This window comes from Crocodylus siamensis, chromosome 5, assembly GCF_052110815.1.
Source record: "Crocodylus siamensis isolate JL-2025a chromosome 5, ASM5211081v1, whole genome shotgun sequence".
Lineage (NCBI taxonomy): Eukaryota > Metazoa > Chordata > Crocodylia > Crocodylidae > Crocodylus > Crocodylus siamensis.
In genome coordinates, this window is record NC_143399.1 from 80,448,975 (window position 1) to 80,467,696 (window position 18,722).

An 18,722-nucleotide genomic window follows, 5' to 3' on the forward strand; every position below is an offset into this window, starting at 1 on the left:
CATCCATGAACTTGCTGCACTTTGATCACCAAAGCACCACCCATAAAGCTAAGGAGTTCGGGCTTCTACTGTTGCTGACATTTGGAAGTATTTTCTTGGTCGTTCCCCAGACAGACTCTTGGAGCTCTGCTTTGTTCCTCCGCACCTTCTTCCAGTGTCCATAAGGTGGAGACACACCACCACAAAGGTCCAGGAGTTCATTTCCCAGGGAATTATTTTTGTTGGTATAAATCTGAGTTATCCTTGCATATTTAACCAAGTTCAACAATTTCTCTTCACATCTGGGCACTTTGTTCAGCTGAGATGCTCACTCCCTTCAATAGTTCTCTTCTTATGCCATATAATTCAGAGACTGTGGGGCAGAGATTTCAGCAGGATGCTCCTTTGCTCCCTCCCTCTCCATCTGCAGTGTCTGAGCTGCAGGGAGGCGTGGGCCCACAGCACATCCCTCTCCTGCTCCCTACAGTGCCCTGATGAGGCAGCACTGGCAGGAAGAGTGGTTCAACAAGGACAAGTGCAAAGTCCTGCACTTAGGATGGAAGAATCCCATGCACCAGTACAAGCTGGGTGCTGACCGACTGGACAGCAGCTCTGCAGAAAAGGACCTGGGCATTACAGTGGACAATAAGCTGAATATGAGCCCAGCAGTATGGCCTTGTTGCCAAGAAGGCTAATGGCATATTGGGCTGCATTGGTAGGTGTGTTACCAGTAGTTCAAAGGAAGTGATTATTCCTTTCTATCAGCACTGGTGAGGCCACATCTGGAGTACTGTGTCCAGTTTTGGGCCCCCCACTGCATGAAGGATGTGGACAGATTGGAGAGTCCAGCAGAGGGTAACAAAAGTAGTGAGGGGGCTGAGGGACATGACTTATGTGGCGAGGCTGAGGGAACTGGGTTTTTTTAGTTTAGAGAAGAGAAGACTGAGGGGGGTTTTAATAGCAGCCTTCAACTACCTACCTGAAGAGAGGTTCAAAAGAGGATGGAGCTAGACTGCTCTGTGGTGGCAGATGACAGAACAAGGAACAACAGTCTCAAATTGCAGCAAGGGAAGTTCAGGTTACATATTAGGAAAATTTTTCTCACTAGGAGGGTAGTAAAACACTGGAATAGGCTATCCAGAGACATAGGCGATGTATAGGGGGAGAACAGGGGGCATGTGCCCCCCCCGAGATTGGCCACCACTAACACTACTACTGGCATCTGCGGGCAATCCCCGCTCACCACTTGCCCATGCTGCTGACACTGCTGCCGGTGTCTGCGGGTGGTGCCTACTTGCTACTGTTGACATCACCACTGGCATCGATTGCTGCTGACTATGAATGGTGCCCCACCCCAGTCTTGGGAGGCACCAGTCATTCATGCTCAGAGAGGTTGTGGAATATACATCCTTGGAGATTTTCAAGACCCAACTAGACAAAACTATGGCTGGGATGATCTGTTTGGGGATGGTCCTGCTTTGAGCAGGGGGTAGAACTAGATGACCTCCTGAGGTCCCGTCCAACACTAATTTTCCATGATTCTGTGACCCCAGGGCAGTGCTGGCCAGGTGTTGTTACCATGGCAGTGGCATAGGGCAGCTCCATCTCTCAGAGTGACGTGCTTGGGATCTCTGGGTTGCCAAAATATGGAATAGGTTTCCAAGGGAGGTTGTGCTTTCCCCTACCTTGAAGGTGTTTGAAAGGAGATTAGACAAGCACCTGGCTGGGGTTACTTGACCTCAGTGCTCTTTCCTGCCCAGAGCAGGGGGTCAGACTCGATGACCCAATATGTCCCTTCCCACACTACAAACCTATGAAATCTACCACTCCCCTGTGCCCCCACCTGCTGCCACTGCCACCCTTCCCAAGCTGCTTCCCTAGCTTCCTGCCCACATGCAACTGACCCCCCTCACCCCTCCGTTCACTTGCCCCATCCACTTTCTTCCCCCACCACTCACCGCTGTTGGTGCCACCATCACAAGCCTCATACCCACCACTTCCCCCTCCGACCGCTGCTTCCCTAGCTGCGGGGCCAGGATCAGGGCTGTTTTGCAGGTGAGGGTTGGAGTGCAGTGTGTGCTGCCCCCAGAAGAATGAGAGGACGCTTGGGCCCAGGGGCAGCCCAGGGCTAGGCTGGATACAGTAAACTGGTAGGCACCCACCTGCAGGATGGATGAAATTGTCTGGTGGGCTGGATCCAGTCCATGGGCCATATTTTTGCCCACCCCTGTTCTAGCCTATGTCCTGCTCTCCCCCAGCCTCCTCATACACTATTCCCAGGGGGTTTCAGTACCTGACTGCAAAGGAGACAGGCCCAGGCAGCATTACTTGTAGAAAGATCTGCAGGGATGGGATGGAGAAGAGGGCAGGGATGCAGGTTGTCAAATCCATGAACTTGCAGCACTGCTGGGCTGATCTCCAAAGTAATGAGTCTGAAAATGTGGGTTGGCGGAGACAACACCAGTGATGTCCAGTGTCTCATTTCACAGCAGATTCATTCTGTTAATTCACTTGACTGGTAAAAATTTGCCCAGTTTCAGCAATTGCTCTTTGTACTCAAATCCAAGATAACTTTGAATTTAAGATGACCCCTGCCCCCTGGAATTTCTATGCATGGAAAATTATATATTAGTTATAATTTTCCATGTATAGAAACTAATGATTGGAACATCAGCTTAAATTTGTCCCTCCCAACACTGTGGGAGAGGCAGAGGATCAGACCCCACCACCTTGCCTCCCTGCCACTTGTCCTGCCCATGTCTGTGCCGCCAGCACCTGCCCTCCGCTACTTATCCCTGCAGCTTGCCTTCCCCGCCCCACCTGAACCCACCTTCCTAGTGCCCCTCACTTACTTCATGGCAGCTCTGGCCTGGCCTCCAGCAGTGGCGGCAGTAGCAGTTGGGGCCAGAGCCTCAGCACCTCCCCTGCTTCTATGCCAGGGATGGGCAAAATGCAGCTCCGCCATGCAGGGGCAGTGGAGAAGAAGGTCCTGCCATGTGGTTCCCCCCAGCTGCTCTTGGTGGGGAGAGGTGCAGGAGGGGAACTGGGCCTGTGCAGCAGGGCAGGGGCATGCCAGGCAGCGAATCAGGATGGTTCCTGCTTGGCTGCCCTTGGCAATGTCCAGCATGGTGGGAGGCATATGCTAGCACCCCCACCTTCTGGCCTAAGCCAGTGAAGGCATCTCCCTGCCTCTCCATACTGAAGGGCGAACATATGTATCCCGGCTATGCAGCCTAGACAAATTGACATAGATTGGACCAATTCTGCCTTGGGCTTTTTGAATATCTGTTCTTAGCCTAAGAATCAAGGATTTAGCTTAGACAATGATTTCACGGTCCATTACCATCTACCAGATACTCACCCCCGGGCTTAGTTGGCTAACATTGTATGGTATGTAACCTAGTCGCGTTCCCCTCCTCTCCCCCATCCCTCGATTGTTAGTCCCTCGCTCGGGCGCTTTGTATTTCCATCTCAACTTTGTCATCTTTTTCCTCTGCACTTAGCCAAGATCATTCAGGAGAGTCGCTTTCTCCTGTTATCTGATAATTTCTCTTCTATCTGGGTTTTATTTGCATATTGAGTTTTAGCTTTTGTTTCATCTGTTACATAGCAATGATGTGTCTACTTCTCTCCCAGAGACTATAGGAAGGGTACAGTATTACCCAAAAGCTTGTCTAACTTTATCCCAACTATTCAGTTTGTTTAATAAAAGATAACATCCAAAAAATCCTTGCCTCTCACAATTCCTGGACCACCACAGTTACCACATTACTCTTGACACTGCTATATTAAGTGAAAACAAACTCTTATAAAAGAGGAGCTCCACATACCACACCAAAAAGATGTCTTATTTATCTGTTTTTCAACAGTTTTTTTTTAACTCAAAACAGACTGTCCTCTAGCTTTGTAAATTGAGATTTCAAAATCATAATTTTATTATAATCTGAATAGAAGTGATATTTAAAAAGCAGAAAAATGACTATACAAAAAATTTATAGAACATTCATTTACATACTGGATTTTTTTGTTGATGTTTTTTCTTTTTACTCTTTAAGGAAAAAGTTAAAATATTCACGAATAGGTAAGGCAGAGAATGAAACATCAGAATTTTAATGATACTGTTGGATACATGGGAACCATTTAATTAAAACATGGCTTATAGCAGTTCTGTAGTTTAACACTGTAAGATTATAGCAGTACATTTAACAAGCAGATTAACAGGACGCTGGCTAAATACATGTGGCAACTTGCTGGCATTATTTATGAGGCTGCATATACGTATCTACCAAAATCCTTGGAAAGAAAGTGCTGCAATAACTAATTAGTCTTGTATTTGCCATGAAAAGAAGTTCGGCGAATGCACTTTTAGATATATACTATACTATTGTATATAACGTACTATTTTGTATGTTTTAAAAATTGTTTTTCAGGAAAACAAAGCGTCTGGTAACATACTATAAAAAGGAATGCATATTAGAAACACCCTCATAGTAATCACGGCAACTTTCTCCTCCTCAAAAGCCTGCAGTACCAGGATTCTTTGCCCAGCACCAACGGCAGTGCACTCTTAATCCTTGGCTGCCTGTCACTGCTGACTTTGTTAGGCCTTTATAATGCACAAGAAATTAATAATAAAACCCCAGATGGCCATAGCTACCTACTGAAAATCAAACTTCTTACCTTCAGGCCAGAGAAACATCCCTTAGTCAATGGCCAACACCAAGTTGGCCTAATTTAAGAGACATTGGGCTTGTCTACATGTGTGCTTTGATGTGCATTAGCTTATTTTAATACACATTAAAGCATTACTTTAACAGTGCTAATTACTTAATGAACATTAAGCATCACTTAAAAAGCATGCTCTTTAGTTAATGCGCATTAAGACAGGCTAATGTGCATTTTCCTAGTATCTCACAGTGGAAATACTACACTTAATGTGCATTAACTAAAACACATTAATGCACATGTAGACATGCCCACTCATACCTAACTTAACTCCTAAGGACACAGATAGGATTTGAAGTTGCAATGGGCACATTTTGATGTGTTCACTGGGTAAGCTTCACTGCAGGCATGATGCCCATGATCTTCCTACTGAAGGACTTAAACCTGGACTCTCATCGACATTTCTGTAGAAGGTCTGACAGCTGGGCAATGGACTGATTTAGACTCCTGGCTTGTGAGGATGCTAATTCACCAAATCAAACCACAAGAGAAAGGGGCAATCAGAGAGTAGTAGTAGTTTAGCTACTCTACTGGAAGCAACCAGAATTCCTACCTGGGCAATTTGCCATGATGTTTTTGACAGGGATCAAATTTATTAAAAAAACCACCAAAATACCATCCACAGCCTGAATACATTCATACATTCTTTTTAGGTGGCATATAAACATAATTAGATTAATGAAACTTTGATAAAAGAATAAAGGGATCAGGTACACATCAGAGGCACTTGTCTAGGCACTTGTCTTTGCTGCTTCAACGGTAGCTATGATTTGGACTGCTTAATCTGTCTATTTACATACAGTGCCGCAATTCTGTGCACGGTCCCTGTGCCATGTTCCCACAGCTCTTGAAATTCTTAAAAAATCCTTGATGCCCTTATGAAAAATCAGAAGAACAATCATATAGGAATAAATCAGGGTAGAACAGATGCAGGTAGGTAATTTTACTTATTTACTATATGATTTTACCATGCCTTGTGATGAGTCTGACTGTGTTAGCCTCTACACCAGGACAGGTATCAGTCAGCCTAATGTCTCATGCGGTTCTGCATGCAGAAACCTGCTCAATTTTATACCTCAGGTCATGAATATATTGATTCCTGGTGCCTTATTACTTCCAATACCTAATTCTGGGCCTGATCCTGTTCCCTTTGGAGTACACGTATATTTTACTATGGACTTCAAATGGAGCCTCTCTATTACTGGGGTTATCCCAAGTAACCTGCCATAGTCTGTAGTACTTTACCCAACATGAAGGCTAACTGCAGTCCAAGTAAAACTTAGGTATCTAGAATGCTTATCCCTTTATCGATATACCTGGGTACTCTACACTGGGTTATAAGATCATATGAAATACATCTGACAGATTTTCAAATAATGACATGAAAGCTCTTAGAAATGGGGTAAAGTAACAAAATATATTTTTCCCTTTAGATATCTTGGCTCAAGAAATTATTTAAAAATTCAGCTATAAAACTTAAATACAGTCCATACAAATAAAAAAAAAGAAAAAATTTTCTGAAAGGATGACCATAAGTAACTATGGGGCGGGACAGCTTATGTCATAGTCAAAACATTAGTTCTGGAAGGACGGGAGATGGGACGTGGTTTAACACTGTAAGACAAGACTTAGAATATGAAACTCTACTCACTACAGCAAAGCACATGCAACATGCTATATTTAGGCAAAATAGTATTAGAAAAGCCAAGCAGAACAATGGCACTAGTATAAGAATATCCATATAGTATATTGAGATCTGAGGTCTACTATAAATAATCTGGCACCAGCAAAAATATATAAATTATACAAAATCATTTTCTTCTTTGCTTTTCCCTCATTTTTATCCTGCAATTATTAAAATAGAGATCTTCCCTGCTTACCTTTTTGTATAAAAATAATAATAATAAAAAAAAAATCCAGTCATGGAACACTTTTCTGCACAACCTTTTTTTTGGTCAGCTCCTCTGCTTTAAAATTACACAAGCTAAAAATCTCAGCTTTCCTCACACACAAACCTAGCCATACGCCCTGAAAATGCCATGCCTCTGCACCCTTAGAAGAAATTACCCTGCACTAACCTGCACCTAACATATATCTTACACCTTCCAAGTTCAGCTCCCACTATTACTATATAAAGATGAAGGGAAGAGCAAATGGTCCTTCACAGACCCCCATTCTCTGAAGGACATCTGTTTGCATGGGCCATAGCTACCATTGATGCGATTGTGGCAAGTGTATAAGAGAACATATGTGGTTCTAACATTTTTTCAGCATAAAAGTAGCATGATCTGATGAGTGGGCAAAAGCTTTTTTTGAGAAAAGAAAATACATTAAAATCCCTTTGCTGGAAAGTCTTCTACATTTAATTTAGATGTGGGCTACATGACTTTTGGTGATACTCAACTTGTTTAGTTTGCAACTCTGCCTTTGATAGAAAAACCCAATGTTTTGATAGATCAGAAATGTCTTCAAAGAATGGAGCACACTCTCTGTGCTGTTAGCGAGACAGAACTGTCCTCTGCTTTCCTTCAGTGGAAGGTGTAGCAGCTGAGGAGTGGTTAGGGTCAGATGATGTAGCTGCATATTCCCAAATATGCTTTTACCCCTGTATCGCCTTCCCTGGAGTCAGCAAAGAGCTCTGGACTGCAGGCCAGGAAGGCTTCAAATCTTCTTCTGGGAACCAATCATAACCTTTGACACAAAGTTCACAATGGCGCTGGCGGGCTGTTCTGGATCATGCTCTGCAAACAGGTGGCACACATTGTCTGTGGGACTGCCTTGCTTCTTTGCCACAAATCCAAACACTCTGCAGAGGGCAAAACGAAAGTATGTTAGGCAAACAGTCAGACAGATAGATGGCAACAAGTTTGCTTTGGAAGCAGAAAAAAATACTGCTTGAAGAAGAAAAGGCTTTCAAGGCAGTGTGGTCTGGTGGGGAGAACACCAAATGGGACTTGGGTTCTATTTTATTCCTGCTTTGCCCATGGTCTGCTGTATGAAGCTAAGCAAGTCACGTCACCTCTCTGTGCCTCAGTTTCCTCACCCCAAAATGCTTGGATAATGGTATTGGCCTCTTATGTCAAGAAGTCTAAGTTCAACTGATGGAAATGTGTTAAGTGAGAGCCTGGGATTATAGCACAGCTCTAATTCTGGCTGACCAAAATAAATAATCAGTTAAACCTGACCTAGATTAATTTATTGGAGATCATGTTGTTTGGTGGGCAGGGCAGAGGACTGAGGGTCAAATGAGCTTGTGTCTATTTTTGGTACCACCACTGCCTCACCCTTTAGGTACTTGCTCCGCCACACTCAAGGCACTTATCCCTACAACTGAAAAAGCACAGACTAATTCTGTGCAGGTTTTGGGTGTCCATCCTGGCACAACTGGTGACTCTATATGACTCTATGTGACTTTGGTCAGGCCACAGTTGAAGTACTGCATCCAGTACTGGGCACCGCACTTCCAAGAGGAATGTGGCCAGCCTGCAGAGGGTTCAGAGGAGGGCCACCCACTTGGTGAGAGGGCAGCAGGACAGGCCCTATGAGGAGAGACTGAGGGACCTGAACCTTTTCAGCCTGGGCAAGAGGAGGCTGAAGGGGGACCTGGTGGCTGCCTACAAACTCATCAGGGAAGATCAACAGCAAATAGGTAGAGCCCTTCTCTCCCCAGCACCACCTGGGGTGACGAGGAACAATGGTAATAAGCTGATGGAGAACAGGTTTAGGTTAGAGATCAGAAAGCAATTTTTTACAGTTAGGGTGGCCAAAATCTTGAACCAACTTCCCAGGGAAGTGGTTCTCGTCCCTACCTTGGGCAAATTCAAGAGAGGTTGGATGATCACCTGTCTGGGGTCTTGTGAACCCAGCATTCATTCCTGCCTGTGGCAGGGGGTCAGGCTAGATGATCTGTTCAGGTCCCTCCTGACCCTAGCTACTTCTCAGAGTAGCTGAGCACCTAGAATTCAGAGGAAGTCAACAGACTTGTTATACTGGACTCAGATACTACTTTCACCTCTTAGCAGCTGTTTTGCTGACAAGTAAGAAAGTAGTTAGTTTAGAAGATACCCTAAAAATAAAAGCCTCTATGCTAGAGTCCATATGACCATTCCCATTTTTAAAAAAGGGACATACTGGTGTCACTTTAGTTAAAGACAAGAGGGCTGACAGTCTTCAAACTTACCATCTTCTTAGAAAAAATAACACCAAGTTTCTCTATAACACCTCTACAAAGTGCTTCAAACCAGGCTAGAAAGGACTATCTCTAATGTATTTCTGCCCTGGTTGCTTCAATCCTTGGTCTCACTAACCTGTTGAGAAGAAACACTAAATGTGGGGTGGTGTGAGATGACATTGCAACAACGTGCAGTGCTACCTGTCATTACACAACAGACATACTTTAGACATGCAGATGAGAACCACTATTGACTTACTTTGCTGAAAGGCCATCTTTCATCCACCTTGTTGTGTGCAGGGGGGAGAGGGGGAATAACAAGAGACGGAAAAACAAAGAACACATTAGCTTTTGTAGATCAACAACATCAATATCACAAAATTACAGTAAGTGTTCATCTTCCTTACTTTCTGTCCTGTGGATCCAAAGCACAAAAAATAACAGTATTGACAGGATAATGCCTCCGGAAAAAGAGTCTGTTGGGAGAAAATAAAACAAGTTTTAGGCATTCCTAAGATTCTAAAAGGTTTCAGAAATAGAGATGATACCAGGAACCAGACGTCTAAGAACCTCACTCCCATTTACATAGTAAAAAGGGGCCAGATTTTCAAAAGAGTTCAAGCGCTCAGGATCCTGCCTGAATGGAGCTGCCGGGTGCTTCTGGGAATCTGGCTCCACAGATAATGACATTCCCAATCTAGGGGTAAATTCTGCAATGCACTAAGTCTTCCTTGGTAGGTCCTCAGGTCCCGAGCACCTCCATATTCAGGAGCAGTTAGGTGCCAGTGCCTTCTAGAAAACAAGCAGCAACTTGGAAGACTAGGGCCTCACTAAAAAAAATAAGGCCTTTTCTTACAACTGTAGCCAGGTATAGCTGTTACATTTCTACTAGGAGAATCATCATCCCCCTGGTAGAAATGACAAGTGTACAAACATTCATTCAATTTTTCCTGGCGGAAACATGCCCTTTCTGGGAGAAGATTGTCCACGCATCACCCTGGAAGATCTCCTTTGCAAGAGAGTTTCTCTCGCATTTAAGAATGCCTGTACACTTCCTTCCCAGTCTGATCTGGGAGGGGAGGGGAGAAGAGCAGCAGGGACTCTACGGGGCATGCACTTGGGGAAGGAAGCAGTGGGATAATGATCCCTGCCTCTTCCCCAGACCAGAAACTGGGTACCAGGTCTGAGTAACAGGTAGGTGCTTTGCCCTGCTGTTCCCTCCACTTCTGCAAGGCCTGAAGGCACTGGCTTTGAAATGCCATGTGGGGAAGAAGCTCCACCTACATGGTACTTGCAGGATGCATCCAGACAAACATGGACATTTGTTTCCCCAGGGACAAGTAGCAGCAGCACACCTTGTGGCACCCTGTCCCTAGGGAACACCTGTGCTACGTGCTCTGGTGTGCTGCAGGTTATCCTGGGTGGGGTAGGGGAGGTCGAGGCCAGCAACTGTGCTGGCCTCAGCAGCCTACACAGGGTCCTGGGGGCTCTTCCTGGGACTGCAGCCACAGCAGGAAGCTTGGCCAGCAGCCGAAGCATGCTGCTGCCACATGTGCCGCACTGCTTTTTTTAGCGTGGGTTTTTTTGGACTCTGGGATCCAGTAGCAGCACTCAACATTTTTCAAAAATTTCCTCTGCTAGAAATGAATACTTATTCAAGGCCTGAATTTATCTAGCAAAACAGTATGTGAGGACCAACTCATTTAAATACTTTGAAAATAAAAGTAATGAAATAAGAGAACTGAATAGCTGCATCTCTGTAAATTCAGCAGCTATATTTTTTTGCTCAGAGTACTAATGTAAAGATAATGGCTCACAAGAAACAGAACATAAAACTTGCTTCCAAAGTAAGTCAGAGCACCAAGATTCTCAAAATCCTGTGTCCAAAGCTGGACACCTAAACAGAGGTGACTTTAGTGGGAGATGTAAGCACTTGGGAACCTTTGAGAAATCACACCACATTAAGGATTTAAGTTTAAGCATTTATTTACTGAAAATTTTGGCTTGAGGTTTACCTCTTTAGATTCAGACCTACCTCAAGTGGTTGCAGAGCCATGGAAACCAAGGTGTTTCATATGCATTTTGAAATCTAAAGACCCTCACAGTCTTCAGTAGAGAGCAAATGGAATTTAATTGTTAAAAGAGCAGCTTGCCAGCATGAGGCACACCCAAGCAATGTCCTAAATACTGGCAGAGCAGAGTCTGCTTACACCAACGTTGTTCAGCAAACTAGAGAACACAGCCCATTTCAGTAAGTACGGTGGATGGCAAAAGCTGTCCTGAGCACTGGAATTACCTCCTGTTCTCTGAAAATAATGCTGTAGGACTGCTATCATTTGGAGAGGAGAGGGGCCATTTGGAGAAAGTGGTAACAACTCAAGATTTGCTTTCTGCTACTGTAGAGAGTGCATGCTCTGGGATGGATCTGCTGTTGTCATTTAGACCAAGGATAACTGCACTACTGTGTCTGAGCTGCAAGTAGACTGCAGTGCTGAATAGGGCTAGACACAGTTATTTCACAGCAGCTTTATTAGTGTCGTAGCGTCAGACCAGAGTCAGAATTGGACTTCACTCACTTTCTTTGATTGTCCGTCAATGTGATCCCTTGGGCAGACACCTTGAAATGGACCACAGTAGAGATGGGAGGAGGATCTTGTATCAACATCATGCTCAGGGCTTTCTGCACTGCTTGGTAGCCTGTAAGAGACTCCATTTCCACAGAATTCAGGTACCAGACATTGCATGCTGCGAAGAACAAGGGAAAGGTTTCAGGAGTTATCTTTGTCTTTGCTTAAAAGGCTCCTGCTTGATTCTCTCTGGGATTCCTGCCTAGTTTCAGGGTTATTTCATTAGCTTCTCCTTTAACTTGTCAAGTTCCACTTTAGTTTTTGTTTTTTTTAATCTACATTGTACACATTCGGGGCAAAGGTGTCTGACATTTTGATGATAAGTCTTTACAGTACCCGCAATACTGCAGTGCCCTTTACTTGCAGGTACCTTTGAAATCCAAATGACAGACAACAAAAACAGCACTGAGTAAGGGCACTCACTCTTAAGACTGACTACAGCAAAAATGTGGCTGTGGGAGGGGAATGTCAGCATTCCACATTGAAACTCAATTACTGCAGCTAATATAGAAATACCAGGGTTCACAGTTTTGCAGTGTCAGTTCACAGATAATCATGCTTTCAAGTTATATCTGAAGTGCATTCAGTCAAAGGAAACTATTCACTCATTTGGCAAGACAACAAGAACATTTTCTCCCTACGAAGAAATTAGCATTATTATGTAGTTCTGCTTCTTTAGTGATTTACGTATTCAGTAGTTTCCATGCAAACAGAAACTTTAAGAAGAATGAAATAACTATTTCTGATCTTGTACATCCCTTTTTTTAAATGGCGTCTAATTCAGACTTTGTCTTTTTTTGGGAGTTCAATGACAGTCCTAAGGGGACATGAAGTCATAGAGAATTAGGGCTGGAAGGGACCTCCAGAGGTCATCTTGTCCAAACTCCTGCTTGAGGCAGAATAATCGTTATCCAAACTATCCTATACAACCATAATCTAAACCAGGGGTGGGCAAATACAGCCTGCCAATTGACTGGATCCAGTCCACAGCTGCCCCCATAGTGCTATGCATGGGCCAAGCCACAATCGCTCCAGCCAGGGCAGCTGCTTGCTGACCTGGGTCCCGACTGGCGCGTGCAGCTTCTGTCAGGGCTGTTCCTGGTGTTACTCTGCTCCACTCACCTCCAGCAGGAGCCACCTGGCTGAAGCTTCCTCCCCCCCGCCACCCACCTAGAGTTGTGCATCAGAGGCAGGAGTGAAAGGAGGGCCTGCTGCTAGAGGTGAGGGGAGCAGAGCAGCACCCTGGCGGCTGCAGCTGCACTAGGAACAGCTCCGCTGGAAGCTGCATGCACTGGCTGGGGCCTGGGCCGGCAGGGCTGTTTTGCTTCGTTTACCTCCTCCTGCTGCTTCTGCCCTTATTGCACTGCTCTGAGCCAGGGGAGCTTCAGCCAGGCAGCTCCTGTCTCAGTTCATGGAGCTCTGGCTCCAGCTCCCAGCTGCCTTCCACCCAACTCCTTCCACCTACTGTTCCCTGCCCCCCGGTGCAATGAACAGCCACCTGTGGGCAGCTGGAAATGGTGGAAGGCAGCTGGGAGCTGGAGCCCCATGTGCTGAGACAGGAGGAGCCGCCTGGCTGAAGCTTTCCCCCCACCACCCACCCAGAGTGGCTTAGCAGGGGCAGGAGGGGAAGCCACAGCTGGAGGTGAGAGCAGCACAACAGTCCTGCCAGCCCAGGCCCCCGCAGCGTACACAGCTTCCAGCAGGGATGTTTCTGGTGCGGCTGCTGCCAGCTGGGTGCTGCTCTATTCCCCTCACCTCCAGCAGCAGTTCCTCCTCCCGCCCCCGCCCCTGCTATGCTGATTTCCGCAGGCAGGCGGGGGAAGCATGAGCCAGGCGGCTCCTACTGGAGGTGAGGGGAACAGAGCAGCACCTTGCTGGCTGCAGCTGCACTGGGAATGTGGGGGAGGGAGGGTGCTGGCCCGGCCCATGACAGCTCATCAAACCCCCCTACATGCCACTTAGGCCCAAATACTTGTCCACCCTAATCTGAACTCTACATAAGACTACCATCAACCCTGACCCAGCATAGACCTAACACCCTAACCTGCCACAGGTAAAGCAGAGGAACCACAACAGCCAATGTCCCGCTCCTATAAAATGTTGTCAATATATGCTCAAGAGGTCTATATCTATAATTCCAGCAGAGATGTAATAAAACCATAAAGTTCTGACTTATAGCCATCTACTCCATTTGTGTTTCAATACATCCATATTATCTGTGGCCCACAGGGTTTTAAACCTTCTGATAATTTTTCTGGCACCTGAAACCTGACCTTCCATACAGAACTAGAATGTGTGTTAGGACCCCAACCCAGCAAGCTGCTTAAGAGAACAAGTTGTTTTCTTTAAGTTAGAGGCACACATAATTACTATGCTGAATCAGAGCCCACAGTTTAGATAATCCCAAATAGTTTCTGTATATAAAGAAACTCTGAAATTGCAAAGCTTGTTTAGTCCTCCGCTACAGTCCAATCAACACCCATTTCACGGGATAAACACATGCCAATGGTTAACTCAGCTGGCACAAATATTTACATAGGTATCTGTACTAAACTTGATAATTATGTTAGTGTCATTAATTAGCATCGTTAAAACACTGCCTCAAATATTCTTTTATTAGACCAACTAAATACTTGGAAATTTTTCTCTTTGCAAGCTTTCAGGTTTAAAAACCTGTCATCAGGTTGAGGAAGCATCTGTAGTTGGTGTGTCCTCTTCCTGGATGGAATGAAGAGTGCACACCAACTGCAGATGCTTCCTCAGCCTGACAAAGGGTTTTTAAACCTGAAACCTTGCAAAGAAAATTTTTTCCAACTATTTAGTTGGTCTAAAAAGATACCAGATTTATCCAAAGAACCTTGTCTGCCTATGTTCTTAGATGAACACAGCTACAACCTACGCCCTTGTCTCAAATATTGGCACGATGCCTCCCTCCTTAAAAAGTCAGAAAATGAACAGCTGTGCTTTACACATGGCTCCCCTGTAATTTGGGGAAAGACTCTTCCCTATGCTCTGACACTTTCAAAGTACACACTGTTTTTACACAGATTTAACAAGTTTGCCATTCCAGAAAAAATACTGGGCACATTTCTGTTTTTTAAAATCCAGTGGCCTCTGCTTGGACTGAAAGTTGGAATGCATTTGGTCCACAGGTAGTTGTTTAAATAAAAGGATGGAAGAGATGGAAAAAATGCAGTGATATGTACCAATGATCTGCTTTTAGATTTCATCTGGTTCAAGTAGATTCCCTCATTATGAGTGGAAAAAAAATCCTAAACCATGTTCAGTTATTGCCTCAGTCACTTTGCTTGAATTAATTACAATGCAACTCATTCAGGCCAAGGTCTGACATGTAGCATTACACTTGCACAGGCTGCTGGCTGGAGTGTGACAAAGTTGCATCAAAGGCACACTCTCCACTGAGAGAACGATATGGGGCTACTCCTTTGCAACTGTCCTTCACTAAAATCTGTGTGCATTTCCCTAATTTGGATAAACTCAATATTTTCTCACATACAGTGCACCCTGGAATAAGACAGGCACCTTGTTTTTGAAAGGCAGAATGAAGAAAAAAAGATGTTTCATCATAATAAGTAACTGAGTAGCAGCCGCCGGGAAACTGAGCCTGCTTATTGTTGTCTGCTCCCTGCAGACCCTATGTGGATTTTACTTTTGCTTTTGCTCTGTAGGTGGCAGAAACAGTTCTTAGCATATTTCTTGCATATAATGCACACTCCAATTTCCAGCAGCTGCTGTAATAAAATATGGTAACAGAGTGCCTGGTTTCTTCGAGCTTTGGAAGGCATCAGGAAAAAATAAGATAATGGCAGTGGGACATAGGATTTTTTTTCAATGGGAGCAGACTAGAATTTTTAATTTAAGTGTACAATTTGTGGTCTGAACTGATGCACAGAGAACCTGAATGCTAGTGATTCCATAGCATCAGTTTTGGTAGCAAGCACAAAGGAAAGATGACCATGGGAGGGCACTCACCCTACAGTATAGTTTTCTTTTCTTTGCTCCATGGCTGGTACTTTGGAGTTCCACATTCACGGTAAGGAAGAGAGCACTCTCTACTTCTCCTTTCTGATTTAGCTACAGAAATGGGTAACCTAGCAGCACATATCTTTACTTGGCCTTTTCAGGTTGCAGTAAGTGTATAGGGTTGTCTCATCTGATTTACCAAGCCATAGTTGTTTACATGTAAGGTCTGCTGTTTAGACAAGACGTTGACTATCTGCTTGGAGTGACAGCTTTAATTAATACTGAACTCAGTATCAAGAATGTTTGTGTGACAGGAGTGAAAAATGTTTGAACTAAACAAAGTTAATGTGAAGTGATGCAGGCTACCAGTGTTTGAACAAGGCATTCCAAGTAGTAGGGCAAAGACACTGGATCCCCAAATGGCCTTTCCTATTTAGGTTCTAGGTCACTGTATCAAAATTAGACAATTATTTCATTTTCACATTATCTTTAAGATGACATTTCCCATATGTAGCCGCTGCTAACTATTCGTGGAAGAAATAAAAGAAATACAGTTATTTCTTTGCTCTAAGAAGGTTAAACATTGCCTGGACAATGAGAACCCAGCTGGATCTTGAGAATAAATGCATGCCTTCTACGATGAGCAACTTTTCCTTTCAAATTCCTCCTCCTTGGCTCTTCCTTTAGTGGCCACAACATCCATGACTAGTAGTGGCAGACAAATGACAACACATGCGCATTTCCAGCACAGCTTGGCCAATGCTGACTATTACCTCAGCCACACATTCCTGCTCAATTCAAAGCACCACTGCAATTTCTATTGTCAAAATAGACTGCTTCCCAATTACGCAGCAGTGCTGTTTAGCATGGTATTTTTCTGTGCCGAATGCTTTGCAACAGGTCAGAGCAGCTGCAGGAAACCCCTTGCCCCAAGATCTTTCAATCTGTGCTTCTGCATTTGGGGAAGCTGTAAGGAAACAGGTGGCTAATGTAATAAATACCCTGCCATCTACCACTGTGTCACTGGGCACCAAACTGAACCCAAGGTGTGACTCAGTGAAGCCTGAATGATATTCTAGTGACCAGGAAATCAGTGGGATATGATAGTACCTTTCTCCAGGGCAGGGGCAGATCCGGGGGTGGGGGGAGAGTGGTTTGGTCTTACACCACATCACAGGAACAGCAGCCAGGGACTTTCTCAAGTCCCTAAAACAAGTAAGAAAAAAACCCAACCCTCCACGTCTTTTCCCCTCCATACTCAGTAGCACATCCCTTTTCCTCCCACTTTCCCACTCCTCCACTTGCTGCTGTCCCCGGCTGACCAAGAGGCAGGGGAACCTCCAGAGCTGCTTCTGTCCCACTCCAGCAGGGAGCCAGACTCAGCTGAGGACAATGGCAGTGACAGGTGGGTTTCACCTCCCTGCTTGGTCTCCGAGCTGTTCCCTGCCAGGCTGGGAGCAGGCACGGGAAGGGGAACCTGCCTGCTGGCTCTGCTGCTGCTGTTGCTGGCTGAGCCTGGCACCCCATGCAGCTCAGCTGGAGTGGGGAAGGAGCAGTTCTGGAGTTCCCCCTGTTCCTGGGGTCAGCTGGAATCAGCAATAGGCAGGGGCAGGGGAGAGGAAGAAAATTGAGGGGAAGGGATGCCATGTACTGCCAAGCATGGAGGGGAAGGGACAGGGTGCTGAGGGTGTGGGAGTGGGATTTTTACCTGATTCAGGGACTTAAAAAAAACAAATTCTTGCTGCAGCTCTTGCTGCATGGTCACTTGTCCCCATGGGGCTGGGGGGAGGCTAGGAGCAGGGGGGTATATCTACCCCTGCAGAACTGGTCAGTGATCCCACACCCTCTTTACAAATTCCTGGATCTTCCTATGCCCTAAGGGTGTACCCACCGGAATGGGGGCTGAGACAGCTTGTCATGGCATAACAGTATGCCACCTAGCTAGCTAAGGCAACCTTACTCTGAGTGGCATTAGAAAATGCCACTTGGCAGAAGATGATGGCAGTCCTTAAGCAGTGTATTTTTTGGCAAAGGACTATCTCAGATGACAAATGAAAAAGCATTTTCACATTGGCTATAAATAAAAGGTTATCACTCATGTAAGATATGCCACCTGCAGACAGCTAGATAAACCCTGCTTGCCCAGAGAACAGGACTGAACACCTGGGTCCTTGACCACTGGCCTTTACCACTCAGCTGGTAGTGGCTGTAAAGCCCCATGGACTCTACAGATCAGCCACTAGAGGAAAAAACTGCACTGTTCCTCACTTCCATAGAGCCAGTGTAGCAGTCTGATTTACCTACTCCCCTTTTATCATCCTTACTCTTCCCTCAGCCTGCAAGACGCATTCAAGAACAGAGTAAAATCAAACACTGGGGAAATTTACTTACCTGCACCCTGCTTTAGGAGCTCAGCTGCTGAATTTGCTGCAGTCTGTGGAGAAGTTTCTGCTATCTCCTCCAATGGGTCTGTAAATAGAAATTGATTTCTACATTGATTTCTCCATCCATGTTACAATACCAATCTGAATGGTCAACAGTCTTGTTCTTGAAATTATGACATCATATGCTGGACAATCCTTGGCCAGAAACAGTAAGTAATTTTCTAAATGCAACGGAGCAGAGAAAAGGGCAGGAAGCCCTTACATTCTGAAATGCAGAGGAAGGGAAAGGTGGGGAGGAGGAGGAAATTGGAGGCTGAGCCCCTGACCTAGGCTCAGTCCAGGAGCCAGTCGTGGGCCAACCAGGGAAATGGGAGGGTTTTGGTGTCAGCTTTTAAAGTGCCCACACACATGCTCCTGTAGCACGCATGCTCCTGCATGAGGGATATTCTTCTTCAGTATGTCGCTGACAAGAAATCCTCTAAGATGGCCAAATATGTTTCAGTGCTGGACTGTGCAAGACAGTATTCTGCAGGGACCTTGCATGCAGACAGAGGCAGACTCATCTGTACCTCCTGCAATATAACTCTGGATGGATCCAGGAAAACCAGCACAGACTGGCACTTGGGAGTCCGAGACATATGAAGAGGAAGGATGCTGCAGAGGCTGAAGGATAGAGCATGAAGCAAGTGACCGTGCTGTCCCTGTTTAAAAGGACCACAGAAAGCAGCTTGGCAAGGTGAGAGGCAGCATTTTCCCTCATGGAGGCTTTCATGGCGGTGAACATCCCACTGGAGAAACTCGATCACCCAAAGTTAAGGGACTACTTGAACAAAAATATGCCAAATGCCAGCA

At 45.3% G+C, this 18,722-nt stretch overlaps 1 protein-coding gene across 16 annotated transcripts in view; it reads right to left on the bottom strand.

Moving 5' to 3' along the window:
- Positions 1-3,890: 3,890 nt before the first annotated feature.
- The window catches only part of TNS3 (tensin 3), a 505,358-nt gene continuing 490,526 nt past the window's right edge, over positions 3,891-18,722 (bottom strand). For all 16 annotated transcript variants that reach the window (XM_090049504.1, XM_090049500.1, XM_090049503.1 and 13 more), the window contains 5 exons: positions 17,878-17,955; positions 11,452-11,620; positions 9,283-9,351; positions 9,135-9,161; positions 3,891-7,510 (listed from right to left, as the gene is read on the bottom strand). In XM_090049504.1, coding sequence (XP_089905630.1) covers positions 7,366-7,510; positions 9,135-9,161; positions 9,283-9,351; positions 11,452-11,620; positions 17,878-17,955 — 488 coding nt within the window. In that variant the 3' untranslated portion in view covers positions 3,891-7,365. The remainder of the gene's footprint in view (positions 7,511-9,134; positions 9,162-9,282; positions 9,352-11,451; positions 11,621-17,877; positions 17,956-18,722) is intronic.